At 30.8% G+C, this 25,975-nt stretch overlaps 1 protein-coding gene and 1 pseudogene across 1 annotated transcript in view; both read right to left on the bottom strand.

The window, feature by feature from the left end:
• PCDH15 (protocadherin related 15) overlaps positions 1-25,975 on the bottom strand; it is a gene marked incomplete in the record, with an annotated part of 701,567 nt that overhangs the window by 25,432 nt on the left and 650,160 nt on the right. Inside the window, 2 exon segments of the mRNA XM_036222126.1 lie at positions 1,841-2,017; positions 19,775-19,860. Coding sequence (XP_036078019.1) covers positions 1,841-2,017; positions 19,775-19,860 — 263 coding nt within the window.
• On the bottom strand, positions 22,556-22,674 carry LOC118604714 (annotated as a pseudogene).

Below are 25,975 nucleotides of genomic sequence, written 5' to 3'. Positions count from 1 at the left end.
ATAATTTGTTTCAAATTTAGTTTACTTTAAATTTGTTCAACACAATTTTACTGTTTTTATTTTTAAAAATGAAATAGTGATTTAATGCCAACTTAATTTTTAAATTTGTGGGTTTTAATAAATAAATTGGTAAATAAACCTAAATAAATGTACCGCCATCTGAAAATATGTGTAAATTTGTATATGCATATATTTATTTATATGCTGTTAAAGATATATAGACAAAGGAAAACAGACTCTAAAATTATGAATCTTGGAACATATATGTGTATTTACAATACACATCTATAAATATGTAGAATATATACCTATGGTTATATATCAATATATATTTTTCAACTAAACTGTTTCAGTTTAGATAAAAACCACATTCCAAGAATCTGGTGGACACTAGGTGTCACTAGAGTAAAGCAGAAACTAACATTTAAAAAAAAATTTATACTGTTTAGAATAACTTCCAAAGGAGAAGATGTAGCAGTGTTTTGTTTAAGATTTTGTATTTTCTTTATTTTTAGGATTTATAACTCAAATATTCAAATTCACACCAGGATGAAATATCACATAGGGTATAGACTTAGATTTAAGTGATTATATCCCAGTCAAGAAAAATATCAGATACTAATTTTTGCTGATTCAATAACACCTTGAAGAAAGGTAGATTTGTTCTTAAAATTTAAGCTTACTAACATCACTGCAGACAAATTTCCTCTTTAAGAAGGAATCTGTGTTTTCCTCTCAAATAGGCAGAGCCTTTAGAGCAAGAATGGAAGCTGATGTGAGGTGATCTCAATAAGCTGCTCCTTGCTCGTAAGTATAATGGACCCTCTAATGCCAAAAGAAGAACAGACTCTCTAAAGTTACCCTATCTTACCCTTGGACTTGAAAATTTCTAGGCATGAGAATATAGGAATTGTCTCTTAGAATATTTTTGCTTAAACATTATTTTCAGCAACATTTTGGTGGGCTTTAATCTTTAAGTATTTGTACTCATAGCTTTATATCAGAATTGTCTATGGGTGATACTGTAACCAGAGAGCTGTTACAGACAAAAAAAAGCACTTACTTATTTACCCAAAAATCTATAGAAGGACATTGTGGTTGTCTCCATGTCTTGGCCGCCATATATAGTACTGAAATGAACACAGGGGTACATATATTTTTACGAATAAATGTTTTCAAAATTTATGGGTAAGTACCCAGGAGAGGGATTGCTGGGTCATGTGGCAATTCTACTCTTATTTTTTTGAGAAATCCCCATACTGTTTTCCGTAGTGGTTGTACCAATTTACATTCCTACCAGCAGTGTATGAGGGTTCCTTTTTCCCCACAACTTCTCCAATACTTGTTATTACTTGTCTTGTAATAGCAGTTCTAACTTATTTACAGTGGCCGAGACATAGAAACAACTGAAGTGTCCTTCGATAAATGATTTGATAAAGATGTGGTACATATATACAATGCAATATTGCTCAGAGTGAGAGAAGTACTGCCATTTGCAACAACATAAATGGATCTTGAAAATATTTTGCTAAGCAAAATAAGTCACATGGAAAAAGCTGAGAACCATGTGATTTCACTCACGTGGACGTAAAACTGAAAGCAATGAATAATACAGACAAACAAAATCTCATAGACATGGAAAACAGTATAAAAGAAAAGCGGGGAGAGTAAGGTAGAAAAGCGTAAAAAGGGTAAAATATATGGTGATAAATGGAGATTTGACTTTGGCGAACACACAATGCGATATACAGATGATAGATTATAAAATTGTACACTTGAAACCTATATAATTTTTATTAACCAAGATCACCCCAATAATTTTAATTTAAAAAGTACTTACTTAAAAAGCTCATTTCTGTCAATGGCTCTGTTGGTTTGGGGGTCAATTGCATAGACAGTCAAGTCACATTTGGTGTAGTCTTCTAGAGAAAAGGCATCTCCGTGCCGGCGCGCACCGATAGACTCCACCACAACTTTGGCACCAGGGATTTGCTCCTGAACATAGCGATCTAAAATCCTATAAATCAAATGGAGTACACACATGACATTCTGACAAGCTTTTCGGGGGGAAAAAAAATCACCCTTAACTTGAAATGACATTTGGTAAATGAAAAATGATGACAGCCTGGATTTTGCTAATGTTTACCGAATATGAACCCTTGAAAAAAAAGCTATTTTTTCAGCATTTAACTTCCAGTGATGCTGGAAGCTGAATAAGGTAGAAAGAGGTCACCAACTATGTTCCATTTAAGTCTTGACTCTTTGAATTTATGATACCATTTGAGCTTTTACATGGCTCATGGGACATGCCATCTATGTAGTACAAATAAAGCTGTCTATGCTTTATAGGAGCCATGGGGTCTTAGAACTCTTGAGTTCATGTGGTTGATATTATAAATTACACTTCCCATCGGATTCTGTGATACAGAGAACATATGCCAAGGTGCAGCATGAGGATATCTTTTTTTCCTAAACATATAAAGATCTTTAGAGCACCATAGCAATGGGAGAACATAGAGATCTTTTGCTATGGCAGGCTTACCAGATTAAAATAAAAACATTGTGTTAAAATCTCAGAACCTGTTTAGGGGAATACGAAAAATTAAAAGATACATCGTTTGGTGTAGAATCAGTAATATTCAATAGAGAAGACAGAAATATTAACCTATGGGTAATTTTTTGGAAAATACATTTTTTAAATCTAATTATATAACATGATTTTAATTAAAAGTACAAATTATTGGCATAGAAATATTTGTTTTCTACAGTGCCACAAATGGCAATTTCCTTAATGTCTTTTTCCTTATTAAAAACTTTATATTATTAATTTTTGTAGGTTAAAATTAGAATGCATATTTTAAAATGTTTAGCCATATGAATGTTAATAAATTAATTTTAATAACTATATATGACAAAGATTTTTAAATTTATCTATAGATTCAGTGTGTCTTTTGGAGTCTATGCTATAAGGCATTGAGTTTACGGAGGGAAATATATTCTACACTTCTTTGATATATCAGAAAATAAATTTTACTTTAGATGCCAAAATTAATCTGTTTTCTGCTCTATTAAAAAACATATCTTAAGAGTCTGGAGTGTACTTGTTTTGCCCTTGTTAAAAGAACAAACAGGATACTAAACTTTGGAAGAAATGGCTATACAATTGAACACAAGTCTATGGTGTGCATGATAGGGGACATTGCCAATGAAAGTGAAATGTTTTGTTTGTCAGTTTTTCAGTTTGTATAGATCAGCATAGTTGAAGGCTCTCTTACTGAAATACTATTTATTCTTTTCCTTTTTTTCTCATCACCTCAGACCTGCTGGTCTGTCTTACAGTATCGTTACTGATGAGATCTTTGCTGAAGAATAAGGGAAAGAAGATGTGAAAAGCAGAATGAGGAATAAATCCACTCCTCAAATACTAGTGAGTATTTGAATGCAGCCTCCCTGGAAACCTGAAGGGAATGGCTATAGTGGAAGACTTAGTCTAACATCATCCAGTCTGTGTTTCAGGATTCTTTTCTTGAGAGACATATGCACACTTAAAAATAAAAAAGGCTTTGGAGTCAAACCACATTATACTCTTGACATTTTATAAGAGGTACAAATAATAATAACAGTGGTAAACAGCATAAAGGTTTGGCTTAAGTTTTCAACTCCTTTACTTATCAACAGCATAACCTTAGACATGGAATTTTAAATTCTCGGAGATTCATGAGAAAATCATCTGCTGCATGGGATCATTGTGTACATTAATTGAACTAAAGCTTTTACTCAAATCTATGCAGTTTTTAGCACATAGTAACTGTACCATAAAATATGATTATGATTATTATTAATTTGGCTTAAATTTTTGCAATAATAAACTTTTTCACAGCATCTAACTCATTCAAGACATTTAATGAATTTGTGGAATTATTAAGAAAGCATTTTTCTCTCTAGTACTATTAGTTCACAAATCAAAAAACAAAGACATGTGAGTATATGGTTAAATATATTACAGAAGGTGGTTATCTATTACAATACTATAATTTAAAAATTTATAATTGCTGCACTGCATTAATGTATTGATTAAATATGACCTAAGGGAATCCTTCATATATGTCAATATAAATTATGTTTTCCTACAAGGAGAAACTTTTGTATTGAGCTTGTGTCTTTTTCTATATTTCTGTGAAATATCGCAGAATCATATGTGACTAAAAATATAGATGTGAAATTATCTGTATAACTGTACTAACTTTTACAAGGTAGCAGGAAAAAAATAAATCAGTAAAGTCTAAAAATGAATTATGTCATTTAAAACAGTGGTCCCCAACTTTTTGGCACCAGGGACTGATGTTCCTATGAGAATCTAATGCCTGATGATCCGAGTTGGAGCTGTGGCGGGAATGCTCGTGCTGGGGAAAAGCTGCAAATACACATGAAGCTTTGCACACCTCCTGCTGTGGGGCCTAGTTCTTAACAGGCCATGGACCGGTACCATCCATGGCCTGGGGGTTAGGGACCCCCGATTTAAAACATGTAACAATGTCTTCTCCCTGAACATTTTTTTTCTTAAATCTTTAGAGATCTTTTGGGATGAAATATCTCTTATAATGTAGAAATATGTGTCCAAATTTGAGTTCTTTTCATTTTTTTCAGATATATGTGTGAAACGAAATTTAATGCTTTAAAATTGAGAACACGTGTTGTTAAAATCTATCTTTCCAATTAGCATCTATATCTGTATACCTAAGCATTTCTACAAAGTTTATCTCTATCTTTATTACATTACCTATATACATATATATGGTATTTTTTGATGATTGATTTTTAGCCCTTGATCTCCAGATATACACAGATAGAGTTACATGGTTGCTTCCCAAAGATTTTTTTACCTCAGATTTTTAAAAAATACCGTCACAGACTTTGAATTAACTTATAAATTAATAACAATGTTTAAATTGCCCTTATATATCTTACATTAAATTATTACTCATGTCAAGCAAATTGATACATAAATTATAGAATCAAATCATGAGAATTTACTGCATATAAATTCATTGAGAACATGCCTCTTCAACCTGAAGTGTTCATATGCAACTAGCTCATCATAGATTTATGTTATTATGTTTTTTTTTGTTTAAAGCCTTTTAAACTTGTTCTGTAATAATAATATATTAAAATATGTACTAATATATAATACATAAAGCATATACTATATTACATATTAATATATGTAATATGTAGAGAGAGATCTACAATGATGCTTCCCTACTCTATCATATCTGTGTCATACAGACCATCATGGAGATGTCTGTTATGATGTTTATATCATGTCAATAATGCTTGAATCCAGGTGGTATGATTTTGAGTTTACTATAAAAAGTTTATAAATTTCTTCTTTGTATATTATGTTGCTTGAATTTCTTATAATGTGCAAAATAAAACAATATAGTCATATTTAAAAAAAAACTCTTTAATACCTTATTTCCTCTTTTCCAACTTGAGAAAAAATATCTTCATATAAATCTCTATTTTTAAAGTTTGAAAATGTAGAAAATTAAGTTGGACTCATAGTGGTCCAATAGAGTTATAGCAAAACTCAGGAAAGTGTTTAGTGGGAACATTTTCATTCACTCATTTATTCATTCAACATATATTTACCGAATGCATACCATGGAGGAGGCACTATTCTAGACATTTGAGATATATCAATGAACAGAACAAAGATCTCTGAAACCACAGAATTTGCATTCTAATTGAGCAAGACAGACAAGATAATAAAATAATAAAACTGGTAATAAAATAAAATAAAATAAAATAAAATAAAATAAAATAAAATAAAATAAAATAAAAAAACTGGAATGTTCAGGAAAAGTATCAATGAAAAGTTGATATTTGAGCAGACTTTTAAGAGACAATGGGTGATGTGGATATTCTGGGTAACAGTGTTCCTGGAAGAGAAAATTGCTTACCACTTGTGCGAAAGCCCTGAGGCAGAAGTGTGTGGCTAGAACAAAAAAAGTTTCAGGGGTAGATCACATGGGGACTTTTAAGGATTGTAAGCATTACCTTTTGTTCCAATAAAAATAAGGATATATTGCTGAATTTTAAACATTGAAGTAATATGATTTACCTTACATTTAGAAGAAGTACCCATGCTACTATGTTGAGAACAAGTCAAAATAGGGTCTGAGGGCAGAATCAGGAAGACTGGTTAGTAAAGATTTTAAGGAGATGAGGGATTTATTAAATGTTCAATCTATTCAGTAATTTGGAGAAAGACAACACAACATAATCCTTGATTATTAGTCATATATGAACCTTATAATTCAGTTCTATTATATACATCATTTTTATGCTTGATTAACTATGAATCAGGCATAACTCATAAAATAAACAAAGAAATGCAATATTTAACTGGACTAATACTTATACTAATTAATGGTTGACCTAGTTAATTGCTTTTTGTAGTTCATTTTAAAATGGCTTAATTTTTATAGATCATTTTTTGTTTAAAGAAGAACACAGAGACTAAAGCTTAGAAATCAATTTATAATGCTTTATAATCTTCCTTGGAGTGTGTATCTAGACATAGATGGCTCTTAAAAGAGGGTAATATCTTTCTAGAATTCAGGCTGCTTCTTTCTATCATCTTTTGTATTGAATATGGAGCACAGATCCCTGCTCTGCTCTATCTCAGTTACCTTGAACTATCTAAATGATTTCGTTGTGAAGTCCAGTGTTTTGCTCATAAGGAAAAGTTTTTATAGTGGTAGTGGTATAACCACACTATTACGCAATACGATATTGAAGCTGGCTAACATCTCAAGAGGAGTGAAGGTTATACAAATCACTAGGTACTGTAGTAAATACTGTTTGATGAAATTTTAGGCCTATAATGTAGAGAAAAAGTCCTTCCATTCCAATGTAGAAATAATCATAATGATAATGTAGACATATTTATTAAATACAATATTCTGCAAAAGACCCTGAAGAACTTAGAATTTTCCACATGTGGCCCACACATGTCCTAGTCCCACAGGTGTTCCTCTTCCATACTTTCTTGCATTTGATTGGCTTCTATCTGCTCCCGGGCACCCATCTTGATTCCCCAGACTACCCAAACAGTGGCTGCTGATTCATAACAGCAAGCCTTTTGTTCTCAAAACTAGCTAGATTTCAGCTGATCCTCTCCTGCTATAGCCCCATAAAACATTCTACCTTCCTTTCTCTGGGGCCTTCGGAGGCTACCCATGCCTCATATTTTCAAATAAAAGCTTATACTATCATCTTTTCTCCCATCATCTTTTAGTCACCTTACCTCCCCCTCACATTGGCTTTATAGAATTGTTTTGAAGATGTAGCCAATATAAAAATTAAGAAAAAAAATAAAAAGAAATCTAGGGTTCTTTTTTTGAATTAGCTTGGAGCTTATGTTTTATACTTTCATAATTGCTCAGTGGTTTAATTCCTGACATAAAATGCATGATATTTGGGACCTCTAATAGAGTAATACTATTTGGATACCAAACGAAGACATACATATTGAAGCACGTTGACTAATTATACTCCTGGAAAAATAAGATTTGTGTTCAGGCAATACCTCTTTTTATACTTGATAATGTTGAAATTTACCTAAGCCCTGTGTTCCAGGAAAATAGCAAGGGTTAAGAAATCCCACAACTCTCTTTTGTTCTAGGAAACCACTTACTTGCAAAGAAACATCTTTCCTCCTATGGCTTAGATAAGATTCATAAAAACTCATAGATACCACTTTGTTTACTTAAGACAAAGCCAGTCACGATTCCTACAAATTCCCATTCTCTACCTCATAAGCGATTAGTTGAATTGTTTTGTCCATGTTAATCAATCAGAACAAAATTCTTGTTAACCGAACATTGGTTGTTTCTCTTTTTCCTTCAAGTCCCTAAATTTGGACCCACCCTTAGCCTGAGACAGCAAGCATTTGTAATCCCTCCTAAAAGGCCCCTCCCAAAGCAGGCTGACCTCAGAGTAAAACCTTACTTGACCTACTACTGTCCCTTCACCCCACTTTCCTACACAGGTTCTTTCTAGCTTTGTTTACTCTCTCTCTCTCTCTCTCTCTCTCTCTCTCTCTCTCTCTCTCTCTCTGAATTGTCCTTTTCTGTTTAACCTTTGAGTACTGGCAGTTCTCTTAGTCAGAGGGTTCTCCCTAATATAACAGTCCTCTTCACCCCAATGCATTAGTTCCTGTCCCTCCTCCGTGAAATAATCTTTTAAATCAAGTTTCTTCTAAATCCAGATTTCTTTTCATTTGACACATGATACAGTAGGAAGCTAAATAAAATTGTGTCTCATGTTCCTAGTTAGTCTTATTAAATGAGTCTGTCTATACCTGCCGAAGTAAGTGATTTGCAAAGATTTTCAGTAAACTGTAAATAAAACAAAAGATTTATTCATTTTCTCCTTTTCTTAATCCCTTCCCACAGTGAAACAGCCATGAGGCTTCGAAATTTCCAATTGCATAAGCTGTCTTTCTCTGTTAATATGCATGAACACTGGTCAGCAATGCTTAATTATAATTAAAAACTGTTCAAACTATAAAATAAATACGTTCTAAAAGTTTTTTTTTTCTGCAACTAAAAATGACAAATAATGACAAGCAGGACCTAATCAATTCCTTGCTCAACATTTGGTAAAGAAATGGCATTCTGTGTACTGCCTATCCATTAGCAAGTGGAAACCACAGTGCTCCTTTGATCAATTATTTCCATTGTGGATAAAGTTATGTGCTTAAGACTGTGCTCTCTATACCACAAAAAGTGAATTTAATCCTCATGAGATTCACACACACAAAAAGGCATTGATAAAAAAGACACTGACACATCCATTTTACAAGTGGACTTTGTTGCTTGTTGGCTGCAAAACATTTTGCTCCCTCTCTCTAAAAACACTCTGATTTTGATTGGAGGAACTAGCCTTGTCTCCACAGTCACATCTAGTAGGACTTCAATCAGTGGTCCTGTACAGCCCTCGTTCCATGCCATAAAAGACTGCATGTGACTCAGAACAGACCATTTCATTTTCCTTCTAGAATTTGGTTATCAAATCAAAGACACAAGATTTTAAATGGTTGGAACTAATGCACTGGAGGTGCAACTTTCTCAGCAGACAGAAATCGCATATCTACCTGTTCTTGCTTCCCAGGCCTCTGCAGCTCCCTTGGTCTTGACTATTTCCCAGCTTGTTTTTCCATCGTCTTATTGATATTGTCAGCTCCCAATGGCCTTTTAATAAATTTCCCTTTGTTGAAGTTCACCTGAGTCAATTTCTAGCACATTAGAACTAATATTATACATATGTCATTTTAAAGCCCAGTTGCACCAAAGCACAAGTCATTTTTCTAATTCTCTCATGATAGCAACATCTGTCCAATTTTCTTATTCTAATTGGTCCTACTAGATTGTTTGAAATTCTATTGATCATATATTTTATATTGTTTTAAGTTGCAGGATTGCTCATGCTAGAGTTTGACAAGACTCTTCATTATGGGAAAAATCCAGTCTTTGAAATTTGCCCTGAATCTAAATTCTTAGAAGCAGTATAGTACTATAAAATACAAGCAGTAAAATCAGATACATAGCAGAATAGTATTTGATTATGGCAAACTCTTTCAAAACAAAGAGCTGCATTTAATTTATCTTCTGAGAAGCAAATACACTGCAAACGAATTAGTATAATAATTATAATCATTAAATGAAAACTAAATTTTCATTTAGAGTTTATTGTTCTACTTTAGCTTAAAAGATATGTAACTTATAATACTTAGTAATATGTTACTATGTTGTGTTTAAAGAAATTTTAATTAAGTAACAACTGTAAATTTCTAAGGAAATACATTAATATAATTAACATCTATTTTATATGTATATATACATGTATATATTTATATGTAAATGTTTATAGATATTTATGTGTTAATATGTGTGTTTTTATATGTTTATATAAATATATATAAAATATGTTTTATGTGCTACCACATGATAAATCAGTACAGAAATAGTTTATTTAAAGTATTTTTAGATAAATGTTGAAAGGTATATTTACCTAATTTTTTCTATGTAAAGTCTCTTTTTTTAAAATTGCAAACTAGAGTACTCATATATAACCACCACATTTAACTAATTTATTCTCAAACCAAGTTATTTTTGGTAGATGTCCCTAAGTTTTCATTTAGAGCATTACTTTATTCAATTACCTATACATGTTCCTTTAACTATTTTCAGCCAGAAATTGCTTTACATAGAAATGAAGTGTAGAGTCTTTACTGAAATAGTTTTATAGCTATTTTTTCACACTAAAATTATTCCAGTAGCCATATTTTCAATTACCTATTTGTGTGAATGAGCTAAACTAAAATTATCATTTGATGGCAATTTCTGGCCTTGTGTGCTCAACTCACTCCCAAGAAATGATAGGGTTGGATTTTTAATTAGGTTTACCTCCTAAAACATTAACAGAGGGAGGGTTTAGGAAAGTAGCCTTCTGCTGGCCCATAGGTGTAGATTAAAAATAAACCTATGCGGATACTATTAGTGTCTTTGTGAAAATTATTCAGCCTCTCAAAAGTTTAGAGAACTCATTTGTACAATGGAGAAAGTAATCAGAACTACTTCGAAAGGTCTTTGTGAGAAGTTAATTAGATAACACTAATTAATTATACAAAACCCAACAAATAAAGAGTGCCATAGATGTTAGATATTTGTTGTGATTATAGAAACTTCTCAGATTTCATGATCGTAAACTCTACTTAGCTTTTTGTTCAAGTAGATTGGTTTGTATTTAGCTAATGAGATAAGGAGCTCCATCTTAGGTACCTGTCAATATTTTTTCAAAAGCCAGGCTAAAAGAATCAATAGGTTTTGCAGATGGCCAGAGGGCTTTCCTGATCATCTGAACTCACAGGCTTTCCTGATCATCTGAACTCACTTTTTCTGTTAGGATAGATTTGTAGAGTCTTCATCCAGACCACGTGCTAAGTAATGCATTAGGTACCATGAAACATTTTTTTTTTCATGACATTAAGATATATCCTCTCTATGACATCCATAAGATAATAACATTTTTCTACAATCTGACACTCGACTGAGAAATAGTTCTGCCTTTCCACCAAAAAAGATTTGGTTTTTTGAATTTTGTAACTGATTCTGGTTTTTTGTGTGTTCATTTGTTTGCTTCTTTCACTTTGGTTCTAAAATGATGAAAACTACTCTTGCGATAAGCAGGGCCTTTTTTAGCATCTCTATTATTACCCTCACTTTGACTTTTTCGTTTCTATTCTGGTTGCTTTATTTTTCTGGTTCATGTTCAATGCATTTTACCTTGTTTCATATTTGAATCATTGTAAACTACCTTAAATTCTCTTTGAATGAGGTGGAACATTTAAAAATAATTAAATTTAGCCCCTAAAACAACTAAGGCATAAATGAAAGTATATGAAATACTATTTGTGTTGTCGTAGATACAATTGGAATTTTCTTATATACACATGGTTGAATTTATTTCTCATCTTAAAGAAGAAACAATGGTACAGAGATAAATTGTGTATAAATTGGAGAAAGTTAAGAAAAAAAAACCCATAAATACAATTAAGAGAATAGAGAAATTGGCTCTTGCTGAATAGGCTTTACAAGAAAATGATATATTTACCTCGTACATGGGTTGAAAACATATTATTAAAATTAATAAACTATTCTATTTGGCAAAAATTCTGGACCATAAAACATAAAAGAATATGATAGAAAGAATTTTAAAAGGAGTAAATTCATGTTATATACTTTGAAAATCTTGAAAAGCAACTGTGATTCAAATGTTTTAGTGGAACCATATATCATAATCTTATTTTTACCCCGTAACTGCTTTCCAGTTATTTTCTACTTGGTGCAAGTAAAATCTCTAAAAAGTAAACTGAAATGAATGAAGTGATATTTGGGAAAAGTACAACAGAGATGATAACACTTTACATTGTTCTGCTCTTCTCTTCAATTTCTCTCAGTGTGTTTCCACAGATTATTTTTTTAAATGAAAATATAAGTGTAATAGGAGAGTGGAAAATGCTCTTTTCCATTGTTTTTATTAATGAATTTTACCTTTGGAACATGATTAACCATTTCCTCCCAAATCACAGGATAGAATATACTTGTATAATCTTTCTTCCATCACATGTTTATATGTATTTATTTAAATGCTAATAAAATATATAGCACAAATAATAAGTTAAAATAAGACTATGAGAGACAATATACTGATACTTTCATCATAATTGTCTCTTATGAATTAAATAGATTTATTTATCTCTTCCTAAAATAGCAGCAATAATTTAAAAATTTAAACATTATTTTTTAATAAAAGCAAAATTTAAATGCTCCTAATAGAATTATAGAAAGTATTTTATTTTTTTGTTTTTGGCTATTTTATTGTTTCCAAAAGTTTAAATATCAAAAAAGTGAAAAAGATAAAAAGGAGAAAATTGTTGATTTTGACAAAATATACCATCTAAATGTAATAACTAAAACATTTATTTTCATGTATATTCCTGAGAAAAATGAGGGAGGGGTATAATTTTGTAATTAAATTTTTCTATATCACATCTATTAGATGGCAAATAATAAATAACATTGATTTATTGTCCAATACTTTTTTATTTTACACAAAAGAAACTAGTATAGCTTTGACTATATGCATTCAGATAAATGTTAATTATTGAATGATGAGTATTATATTCATTAAAATATGAAACAAACCAATTGAAGGCAAACACATCAGCATACATGACTTTAGAAAATCAATATACAATGGATTCTTAGGAAAAAGTAAACTCTAGTTGATAAGTCATTTACTTTTGTTAATTCTGCATAGACAAAAATATATATGAATTTGGAAAATTCAAGTGATAGAAAATATATATGTGAAATAATATATATGAATATATATATGAAATAATATATATGAAAAATATCAGACAAAACACTAATTATTATGAATTTGAGCCATTTCACAAAGGTTTACTCCAGTGTAAGCAACTTGTTCATATTACCCCATAATAGCATACTTTTAAATAATAACTACAAATTTATACAAAATGAGACACTGTAACCCTTAAAAATAGAACAGAAATGAGAGTTATGGAGAACCCTTCTTTATAACTATGGTTCCATATTATTAGTTCAATACTGAAACATTGGAAATATTTCAAATTCTGTCATATGATAATAAACATTTATTGGATTTTAAATCTCTACACTTTTCTGCATTTCAAGGAATTAAGCTTTAAAGATGTTGTTGCTATGTGCATGAATAATAATACCAAACCATTCTGTAAAAGTCTAAATCTATTGTAGGTTATCTTTAATTCTGTAAAAAACTATGACTTATAACAAGCTGAACATAATAATTTGAAAATACATATTTCTTCCTGCAAAGAGTGGAGATTACTTTTTTCTTTACCAAAATAAATTCCAAAACTGAGTATTTCAGAAAAAGAGCAGATGAGTTCCCTTGTGTCAAAACAATAAATCACAAAGGCTTGGAATAAAATTGAATCATGTTTTTAAATGAATCATGAATTATACCTTAAATATTAAAAAAAAGTAAAATTTTGTTTTATATTGTCTGTGTTTTATTTCTATTATGTGACAATTATGAAAAATATTATTTTCAAAAGTTACACTATTGAAATGAATGTACTTCATTATCTGATAGAAATTGCATCATTTATGGTCATTTTCTGTTGATAACCTTTTCAACTACATCTTTTTGTTAAGATGCTTAAAGAAAATTGGTATGTGATTGGTAATACAACAATTTAACTTAGAATATAGCAGATAAGAGACTACATGATTAATGAAATTCTCAGATACAATAATATATTTCATATGTTCCAGCTAGGCTTATATTTTTTTAAAAAAGATTTTCACTGATTTGATTGGATAGTGTCATACCTGATACATATAATATTTGGGTAGAATACATAGACAAAATAAATTAACCTTAATGTAGGCCTAAGTAAGTGGTTATAGAGATAATGGAGTTTTAATTCACTGCCAAGCTGGGAAATCAGCAGAAGATGGTGAGAGAGTAAGCTGATACTCAGAGCTATAGATGTGAACAAGATATTGACAAATAAAGTCAATCTTCTTAAAGAATAGAATACTGTTACTTTCATGTGTATAATTTTATCCAATTCTTCAGTGACCAAAAGAAACTACTTTTATTTTATCTGTTTGCTCAGACCCAAAATATAGGAATCATTATTGTTTCTTACATTTTCTCATATTCCAGTTCATAACAAATTTTGTAGGTTATCTGAACCTTCAAAGTTTACCTTAATCGAATCACCCTCCCTATTGTCACCCATACCATCAGTCCAAGCAACAATGATCTCTCTCCTGGGCTATTGCTATAGATTCATATCTGGTCACCTTGTAAAAGCTAAGCCAGAACATTATCATTTCTCTGTGCAAAATATATAAGGCCATGCTGTCCAAAAGAAATGTAATGAAAGTTGCATGTGTAAATTCAAGTTTTCTAATATCTACTTTAAAAACTTAAAAACAAAATGGTGATAGTTATATTTACTTAACTCAATATATTGAAAATGATCATTTCTATATGTAATTTACATAAGAATATTAATGAGCTATCTTACTTTTTTTGGTACTGAGTTTTTGAAATCTGGTGTGATTTTATGCTGCACTTATAACATCTTTCATGTGGATTTGCCACTTTTCAAGCACTCAATAATCACATGTAATGGCACTATATTAGACATACAGCTTTAAGAAGTTTTCGTCTTAAAGTAAAATGTTAAATTCTCCAGGGCCCTATGAGGTCTTATATAACACATTTCTTACCTTGTTATGTATAATCTTGATGTGATAAGCATGCTCCTAACTCATGTTTTTATGTTTGCATTTCCTCTTTCTGGGATTACTTCTCCCAGCCTCATTCCCCAGCCCCCTTACGCACATACACACACACATCCCACATGGCTTTCTCCCTCACTTCTTTTAGGTTTCTGCTCAGATTTCAGCTTATTGGAAAGACTTTTATCAATCATCCTATATAAAATAATATTTTTGTTCCATAATTTTATATTTGTATTTATTTGTCTTTATTGCAGTTATCACTACCTAATGTTATGTATTAATTATTATTATTTTATTTACTGTTTTCCATTAATAGAAGATAAGATCCATGGAACAGGGACTTTGCTTTGTACACTGCTAAATCTCCAGTGCTTACACCTAAGAACTACTTTTTACTTAAATAACAAATTGCCGGCTTCCAGATATGGATACTAGGACTCAAAGAGTTTAATTTACTGGCCCAAGAACTCCTGGTTAGTCATTGGTGGACTGGGGCTTAAGCTTAGGTCCTCTTAATTCAAGAGGAACAACAGCCATCCTGAGGAAGACAAAGTTTAATAATATTGCTTAGGAATTTCATATGATACTTCTCCAAAGTGTTTTCTTATAGGAATTTGAATAAAATAAGTAAGCATCATAATTTTTTTTTTATCTAGAGTATAATAATCTAAATTAGCACTTGGCTAGTTAAGCCCACAGGCTAAATCCAACCTACTACCTATTTTTGAAAGCAAAGTTTTATTTATATTTTGTTATTAAAATTATTAATTTAAAATTATTATTTTAAGTTATTAACATTTAAATATTATAATCAAATAAAATGGTATTTTAGTAAAATGACAGAATTTAATATTAGATATTATTAAAATATTTGTAATTTATTATTAAAATATTAATAAATATTAATATTTATTTCTTTACAGAAATAACCCTACCCCCAACACTTAAACAGAGAATAAAAATGTGTTTATTCATTTGCTCTTCAACTTGACCCTTCCCCTCAAAACCAAGTCTTTAACATATTGATTGTTGGCATTTATTGTTTACTGTTTCATAGGTTTTATTCTCAAGAGACTTTATAATTCTTATCCTAGAAATAAATATCTTGACTAGACTTTCAAAGTATGTTTTGTGACCTTAATACCAAGAGCTAAAATTTACATAGACATATTTCAGATGCTTTATAAATATTTCATGGAAATAGGCTCTTTCACACTAAAGCAATAATTTTCAATAAAGTTCTACTATCGTTAGTTTTTCATATTGTATTTAGAAAGTAAGAAAAGTGTTTGATCCACTCAGGGACTTAAATTATCAATTCCAATTCATACCGTGACAGTATTTCTAAACTCTTTGATTTATACTTTTTGAAAATGTCATTTCAGTAGATTCCTAAGGACTTAAATTTTAGAATCCTAAACTTTTTTTTCATTTGGACTTCATGGTGAATTGGAAGGCAAAAGAAAGAAAGAAGACATAAAAATGAAAAAAATTTCTTAGCTTTTTTTAAGGATACCATTGTCAATCATTTGTTGTTTATAGTAATATGTCACAAACCTTATCCTCACAGCAATTTCTCCTACTCCTTAATCTCAAGAATTTGTAAGTAAAAGAAACACAAGACCCACAAAGAGACAAATCTTAAGGTCAGTCTAAAATCCCTAAGAACATTGATATGCAAGAACATCTGCATGGAGCATAGAGGTGGCTGGAATACATTAATATAACAAAAAGAGGTTGTGTTTCATTACAAAGAGGCATTGATTAATTCTATAATCATAACAAAAATAATTTAAAAAAATTCAGTACAGACATTTAGGTGAATTCCAGTGGATTGGAGAGTAATTGTTATCATTACTATAGCAGCGAACATTTACTATAAGCATCCCATTTTCCAGGCACTGTGCTTTTAGCTAGCAAAGGATATTGACCCCCTTTACAAAAATTATCCCACATTGTGAAATGGATATACTAAGTCATTAAATTTTCCTTTCATGAAATTTCCCAGTTCGTACTGGTTTTGTGCTTACCAAGGAAACTTTGGATTATGATCTGGCCTCATATATGGGTCTTTCTAAAGAAAAAAAAATAAAAGCGACGACCATATGGAATTCAAATTTTCTACTTCAAAGGGTAGGGATGCTTAATTGGAAATACAGAAAATGACCTTGATGATGATACTACTTTTCATCTATGAATGTCTACAGGAAATGCATGTGCTCGTTAGTCTGGTCGCCAGAACAAGACATCCTTATTTTTTAATTAATGAATTGGCATTCTGCTGTCTACCTAGGTTATGTGTGTATTTTCATTATTTATCCGTGGACAGTAATAGTGCATGTTTGGAGCTTCAAGGTGCTGAATCAGGTCTAACAGTCCTTATCACCACCACTTCCAGCCACTAAATTAGTTTTCAAAGAGAGATCAAAGAAGCCACATACTGTATGATTCCAAAATTCTGGAAAAGGTAAAACTGTGAAGACAGTAAAAAAGAACAGAGGTTATTGCAGAAGGGAGAGATGAATAGCCGGAGCACAGAGGATTTTTAGAGCAGTGAAACTAATCTGTATGATACTATTATAATGGATATATGTCATTACACATTAGTCAGAACCACAGAATGTACAACACCAGAAGTGAACCCGAATGTAAAGCATGAACTTTGGGTGATTATAACATCTTATTGTAGGTTCACTGATTGTAGCAAATGTACCACTCTGGTGCAAGATGTTGTAAGTGAGGGGAGTTACGGGTGCTCATGGGGCAGGGAGCATATGGGGATTCTCTATATCTTCTGCTCAATATTGTTATGAATATAAAATTGTTATAAAAGGGCTTTGAAAATTTTGTGCTTAAGAATCTCTAATTTAATACAGATTTTTTTTTTTGAAATCTACAAAAAGAAATCAGATATGTTCCTGCTATCTTTACTGCACTAGTAAATGCACAATTTAATTTTATCAAAAGCGACACAAGACTGACATCCTTATTCCAATATTCAAGAGGAAGAAGTGTGGTTCTAAGTATTAAATATGTTGCTCAGAGATCATTCAGCAATAATAGGATTCAAACTTGTGTGTCTGAATCCATAATCTGAGCTTCATTACTAAACTATGACTTGCCCTACTAACTTTGGACCACAAATCTCATTTATGTAGAATATTTATTATTCATTAAATGTTCATGATTTTCATTGTCTGAGATGGCTTATATCATTTAATTCTCACCACAAGCCTAGAACATAATTTTTATTAGCTTTCGTCATCAAATGGTGAAACTGAGTCTGGGAAAGATTAAATTATGTGTCCAAGCTTGTATTTCAAAACCAATGTTATATGAAGTCAAAGTTCTTTCCAAAATGACCCATTTCTTGCAAGACTTGAAAGTTGCCTGATTTTTCTCATTCATTTATCTACTTAAGAGGTATAAATCATAAAAACTGATATGAAATTATACTTTTAAGTTGCCATTATTTTAGTTTTCATAAATTTTACCTCATTGTAAGAAAAGGGACAGCATGATTTTGCTTGTATAAAATTTTCATTAAGTAAAATACATTGAATGCCTTCTATCTAACTGGGATCATATCAGTGAAAAATAGATTTCCTAGCCTTATGGAGCTTATATTCAGTGGAAAATTGGCATATGATAAAAATATTAAATAATGCTTTGAAAAAATTTTAAAAATTAAAGTTAGAGGTTTGAAAAGAGTATCATCTCCTTTGGATAGTGTAATCAAAGAAAGCCTACCCCTAACAAATGACATTAAAATAGCTAAGGGATAAGTATAATTCTAAAATTTTCTGGTGTAATCAGCTATTATTTTAATATGGGTTAAGCATATATATAAACCACTTTTGAACATGTGAACAAGACACTGCATGATTGACATTCTATGCATAAGTATTGATAATTACCTCTATCATAGGACATTTTATGTGATGACCAAAAGTTAAATTTCATAAAATGTCCACGAATCATTGTTATTGAACACACATGCCTTTATTATAAGAGAATCGCTCCTGCCTTAATCAGTGCCTATTGTATTTTACTTGACACATAATTACTAAAAGGTCAGTGATCTATCTGAAGCTTCTTCTGGTAACTCAGAAGTGGGAAGTATTTTGCTAGAGAGAAACAGATAAACAGTGATACCTGTCAACCTGAACTCAATAGAAAAGAGAATAATAAATAAATACCAATGTATAAATTATAAAATGATGGCAGGCTACATTACGGTAGATAAGAGTGAGATAGTAAAGGCATTTTAATAATCTTTGATAGCATTAAAAAACATGCAACTTAATAACCACAACTTTAGGTCAACAATAAAATGTTCAGTCATGTTCATTGTAAACTGTTCACAGGCAGAAGGGCATGGTGCATATTTTAGAATAATTAAAAATAAAAATATATATCGTTTAAAATTTATCACCTTTTTCTCTAAAAGAATAAGCTTTAGGCATCTAGATACACCACTTCGAGAGACAGCATTCTCTAGATTGGCTGGTTGCTTAGATAATGTGCTATCTGAATAATCTGTGGCCACAAAAATCATGATTTATAGTCAAATAATTAATGTTATGATTTAATTCCTACATGCTGCATTTGAGGTTATATTGATGCATCAATCAAAGCATTCTGAATAATATCTTCTCACATCTAATTTTCATTCCTATTTGAAAGTACTCTCGGAATCTTCATACATTTCAAATAAAGCTACCTATTTCAGGAAAAGAGCAAGCTAAATTATTATTAAGGCAGTGTTTTAAAATGTATGTTTAATCTAAACATTATAATGATTTAAATAATCTAATCCAATACAAATTATAACTGTATGAAAATAAATATATAAGTAAACAAAAATCCATTACTCAGTAAGATCTTCTATCCTTTTTTCCACTAGAGTTGGGGGCACATTAGAAACAATGACTTGCATATCCAACTGATTGACCACAGAGACCTGAAAGAAGAAAAAAACAGAATATGTTTGGCTTTTACTCATTAACATTTCTAGAATTAAAAATAACTTTTATTTCTTCCCTACTAAACATAGAAATTTTTAAATTTAGGAATAAATAACATTTTTGTTTATGTAATCTCCATTAGATGCGGGGGCATGTTGAGAATGATAGACCGTTGTTTACTTAGAAGTTACAGAACCCTAAATAACTTCGACTATTGTAGATTTTGTTTGTTTTCTTGGTCATTTACTAGGACATGAAAGAAGGTGTTTTTGTTTGTTTTTTAATGTGCTCTTTAAGAACACTCAGAAGAATGAAAAACACAGCCTTTAGATTTTATAAATATTATGAAATCATTTATTCATTGTGAGTAGGAATCTGAGATATGACTACTTAGAATAATTCATTCCATGTAGTCATCATATACAGTCTTTATATCTGCTTTAGCCAACTCTATATATGTGTAAATAAAGTGATATATACATACAAATTTACATATGGGCTAAAATAAATTTTAACAGTTGTTTATGAATGTGTTCTATTTATTCAACATTTACAGAATTCTTTCTATTCTTATTTAGAAAAATGAAGAAAAGTAAAAGTATTTATTCTTTGCTTACAAGATTCACTTTACATTTTGTCCTCAATATTCTACAGGCTTTAACTCATTTAATTCTAATGACAACTATACCAGGTAGTTATGACTATTATTCCAATTTTAAATAAGAAAATTGATTAAACAAAGAGGCATTTAATAATTGGACCCAATTAGCACAGGCTGTTTGACTCCAGAACATGTGCTCTTTACTATTGCCCAATGGATATTAAAAAATGTAAATTCAAATCACCCATTGTCCTGCATGTACATGACACACTATTAAAATTATATAAATGCATATATATCAGGAGCATAAATTGAATATTCTAGATTAAGTATATTTATTATCATATAGCTAAACATGATTTATCCTAGGGGATGATTTTATGCTTGCAAGTATTTTTGATATAGCTGCTCACAGATTCTCTATTAGGAGTCACAAAATTAATGTCTTCAGGGACCAAGAGGTAGCCTAAATAAGTGAAGCAGTCCAAAGTATGAAATGGTAGGGATAAATAGAAGTGAGTCTATGATTTGTCCAAAGAGCTCAGCTGCAAACTAATCTCTAGTGAATATTACCATGTGGCAAAACAGGTCCAGATTTGAAATATTTACAACTAATTAGAAATTTTTCGAACCATTGTGTGAGCCCAATAATTATACTTTACAGTCTATACTAAGCCAGGCATCCGTTTGACTACCACCTATGAGCAAATAGTTAACAATGCCTGTTATAACCCTGCATCTCTAACTCAGCAAAGGTGTCTGGAATTAAACATTTAAATTTTCCTTAAACATGTAGGTGAATCTTGATTGTGTCTTCACACAAAAATATAACTTCATTAGAAATGGGATTATCACAGTTTTTGTGTAAATTTCTTTTCTTATCCATCCTGAGTAAAAAAAGAGACAGAAGTTATATAGAAATATTTTTGTTTGTTTCTGTTATTTGTTTATTTTGTTTTAGTAGTATAAATACATGGCCAAAATCTCTAGAAATATGTATATGATACTTACGAAATTGTTTCCTCCCTCCCGCTCTACCTCGCTTCCTTCTTTTCCTCCTACTCTCCCCCTCTTTCTTTTCTTTCTTATTTTTTCTCCCTTTCTTTCAACATTGAATCAAGAAATGGAATGGAATGGAATGGAATGGAATGGAATGGAATGGAATGGAATGGAATGGAATGAAATGAAATAAAATTAGATTAAATTAAAATAAGTTAAATTTCTGGACAAAAGCAAATGGCTTGAAACAAATAGTAACCATGGAATGGTATCTCAATGAGGGTAGATTCCTCAACCTTCTTTGTAGTTTGATGGAGCCGTGTGATAGAGCACTGATCAATCTAAAGTAAGTGTAAAGGAAAAAATAAGTATTCTTAAATCTGTGTGAACCTCCCCTTTCCCATTCTCTACCTGAATAAAGAAGTCAAAGGGCAAAAACACAAGTTAAATCAAATAGATCCCCTCAATCTTTACATGTAGAAAAGCTGTCAAGAACATCACCCAACCACATGCACACTCATTGTTGTGTCTTGTGAGAGAATAATCAAATGTGTTTGTTTAACCCACTGAAATTTTAGATTTTTTTGTTACACCACCAGTCTACCATGAGAAACATTCATTTATAATGCTGTTCATCATGGATTTATTATATATGGGATCAATTACACATAGCTATTAGATTCTTACTATTGATAGGACAATGAAAAACTATAATGTTAGTTACATGTGGATTCAGGGATTTAACAGAAGTTCCTCTTGTACAAAAATATGTTCTAAGTTTTGGAAGCTCATATAACAAGTAAACTTTTGAAATGCAGTAAATTCATGTGCTATAGCCTCTATTTGGAAGCAAAATTTGGCCTGGCAGATATAAGTAACCCTATTATTTACCTCTTAAAAACAGTCAGTAATTTCCCAGAAAGATAAATTACTTATTCAAAAAAGGGATTTTTATTTCATTTTAATTAATTAATTTTTTAGCCGAGGCAACCCTTGGTTGACCTTGAAGATTGCAAGGACCTTGTCAGTTTACAACTGCTTGGGTTTTTTGTTGTTGTTGTTGTTTGTTTTTTGTTTTAATTTTTTTATACCTACAGCACCTGGTCTTCCTAGATGGTCTCCCATTCAAGTACTAACCAGGCCCGACCCTGCTTAGCTTTCAAGATCAGACAGAACTGGGCTTGTTCAGGGTAGCATGGCTGTAGACCAAAATGGGAATTTTAATTTGTTAATGAGACTTAGGGGCTAAATTCTGACCGAATTAACAAAATAATTAAGATTTAAGATCCTGCAGAATATATATAGGTACATATATATGTTTTTATTAAGCTTACAATTTATCAAAAAGATCTTCCAATTTTAATAACTTTTGAAAACAAACTTCTGTATTTTTAAGATATAAAAATTATGTATTTCTAATTTTGATTAAAAAAAAAGAAAGTCATACTATACTTAACCCCCAAAATAGTTGTCTCATTAATAGTTGTCTTTAAAATGTTTAATCTTTTTAAAGTGTTAATATATGGTTTATGTAGAATCTACACATTTTTAACTATGCAAATGGAGAATAAACATTTACTGTTTAAATTTTGATTTTTCAAAGAAATCCCACATCTCTGATTCCTTGGTTTCCTCTATCATCCATAGCAAAAATATTTAAATCTAGATATATTTGTTACTTTTCTAGCATAGCCTCTTTACAAATAGTTCCAGAAATATGCATGACAATTTATTTTACCAAATATTAATAAAATTGTTCTTCTATAGCAGAATTTTTTAATGTTTGTTATAATAAACTAATGCATATTTTTGGAACTATTTGCAAATGTCTAACCACTATGCTGTATAATTGAAACTAATATAAAATAATATTAAATGTCAACAGTAATTGCAAAATAAAAACTATTAAAAAATTCTTATAAAGTTGCTTAATTTCATTCTTTATGTGTTGATTATTGATAAAAATGTTTAAAAAATATTTCTATTGTTGAAATCCAGCTTTATTGCTAGGTCTAGTAAAAAAAAAGGAACATTTGTGAAATACAAAATTATAAAAACAGATTGTCAATTTACATGTTTGATTTCTAAGTCCTTTTAATTCTTCATGAACCTCTTGTAAGAGGTGAGTTCTTTTATAATGGACCAGGAAATATACTGTCGCTACGGGACAAGATGAGAGCTCACTTGAAAGATTTATACACAATTGTACAGTTATGTATGTTTTTGCAGGCATACTGGAGTTATAGTTTTGCCAAGTGAGTATGATGTAGGGAGAAAAGATGAGGAAGTTGAATTTTTGTGTGATTGAGTGTTTATACTAATTGATAATGCACTGCAAAGCTGGTAAACAAGAAAGATAAAATATGAGGGGTAGAGGAAGGGGAAAACATAGCAGGCTAAATGGATTAAAGATCCTATTGAGGACAAAAGAGTGTTAGAATTACATGAGCACATTCAGTATTACGGTCAAAGAGTGGGAGATTTGAAATGAAGGTTATTGAAGGGTTTCAGTAATTGGTAATGGCAAAAATAACTGGTTGTTACGTGATCATAATAAGGTGAAGGTAAAGCCAGTGGAGGCAAAGCGTTAGAGGAAATTGTGAATTTGAGATATTGGAAGATTCATCTTTGCAATGAAAATGCCAAAAACTATGACAGGGAAATGTTGGAGAAAGTAACCTTAACTTAGGAGCTAAACTCATTGAGATATGTTGGGGATTGACCAAATGCTTGGGAGATCACAGCAATAATGTGAGACAGTGAGTAAGTAACAGAGTCAGATGGTGAGAATAAAGGCTAGATTCCTAGGAAGGAGGAAGGGTTTAGAAATAGCAACGTGGTGCACTGAGAATCTTACTTTGCCAGTAGCTAGCATAAAGACTGTGGCAAACAAATATAGAAAAGAACACAAAACCCATTACTTGAGAAAGCAGCAGAAGTAGTAACCTTAGGGAAGGTCCAGATTTGCATTACAAAAAGTTTTATCTAAATTAAAAATCTTATGTTCACTTGCTCTTACTAAAAATTTTTCAATAGCTTCCTGTTGCTTTTAGGAAAAAATTCCAATACTTTTAATATCACCTAAAGCTTTTATATGAACTAACTACTTCCATCTTCAGACCTGTCTCTTATTTATTTTATGTCTCTCACTCTTCCAGACTGAGTAAATATTTATTAGTTATTTAGACCTGCCATTGTTTCTCTTCCTTCTTGGTTTTGGAATATTTTGTTTCCATAAAAGTCTTATTTCCCTCCATGTCTCCCTTTTCTTGATTTAAAAGATTGCAGATCTTATAAATAGTATTTTGCTGAGAAGGCTTCTGCATACATATATATTATAATTAAAAATGTTTAACATTATGATTTCTTTAAATTAAATTTTTCTAAATATATTTTGGGTAATTTTAAAGGTATATTTTATAATTTACACAAAATAGTTTATGGAGTTCAAATAACAATCCCATAAACTTCACACTGCTTACATACATATTATATACATAAGGCTTATCAGCCTTAAAGCATCACAATGTGCATACTTAAATAACAAGGAGAGAAATAACATTATTTCACATAATGTTTACAGATATTGATTTGATTGAAAATCTTTGTCAACCATAATATCTTCTATGCCAAAAGCTTATTGGCTTAGCCTGGCCTTTGTTTTTTTATGCAGCTTTACTGTAATATATGAGATAGTTCTGGTCTTCATACCAATCACAATCATGATGATTGGTCGTCACCATTATCTAAAAAGAATAATATTTGACCACTGATGTCTGCATATATATAAAGGTTAAACTTGTCCAGAGAAATATGAAAATGAAGAAAACTGTGAAAGATAAAGATTTAATAAGATCTAAAGAGCAAAAGAAAAATTACACTTGTGTCTGTCTTTAAATGATAGATAGTTCCAATAATAAATATAATTTTCACTAGATTTATCAGAGAAAAGTCCAAATAATGATAGATATTTCATAGGATAGGTGCACTGGTATTGAATATTTTGAATAAGTGTTAATATCAAACCACCCTTGGGAATAATCTACCACTGAGCTTGTGTAGACTGAGAAAAATCAGAATAGAAAAGTGATGTTACTGACTGAGGCCAAATATAAAGTCAACTTTCATCAAAATCATCAATGGGAATTTTGGTAAAGCAAGAAAAAATCATCCATTGGGACATAAACTTGTTTCAAAATATTTCCTTTTGTTTTCTTAATTACACAAGGCCTAACAGTAATTTAAACAGTAATAATAAAAATCTTTTAACTTTTACAGTACAACTCTGTAAAGTATTTTATAATTTTAAGTAATTCCAATCAACTCTATATTACAAATGAGACCCACAATACCAAATAGAAATCTAACGTTTATGACATTGCTGCCACAATCATATATAAAAACATATGGTGTATTTCCCAAATGGCAATTGTAAATAAACAACTGTAAAGCTATATTTTATATCCTAAACTATAGCTATCAACAACCTGAATGTAAATTAATCACAT

This window comes from Rousettus aegyptiacus, unplaced genomic scaffold, assembly GCF_014176215.1.
Source record: "Rousettus aegyptiacus isolate mRouAeg1 unplaced genomic scaffold, mRouAeg1.p scaffold_m13_p_6, whole genome shotgun sequence".
NCBI lineage: Eukaryota > Metazoa > Chordata > Mammalia > Chiroptera > Pteropodidae > Rousettus > Rousettus aegyptiacus.
The sequence above is the reverse complement of the archived record's forward strand: the minus strand, read 5'-3'. Positions and strand labels throughout refer to the sequence as shown.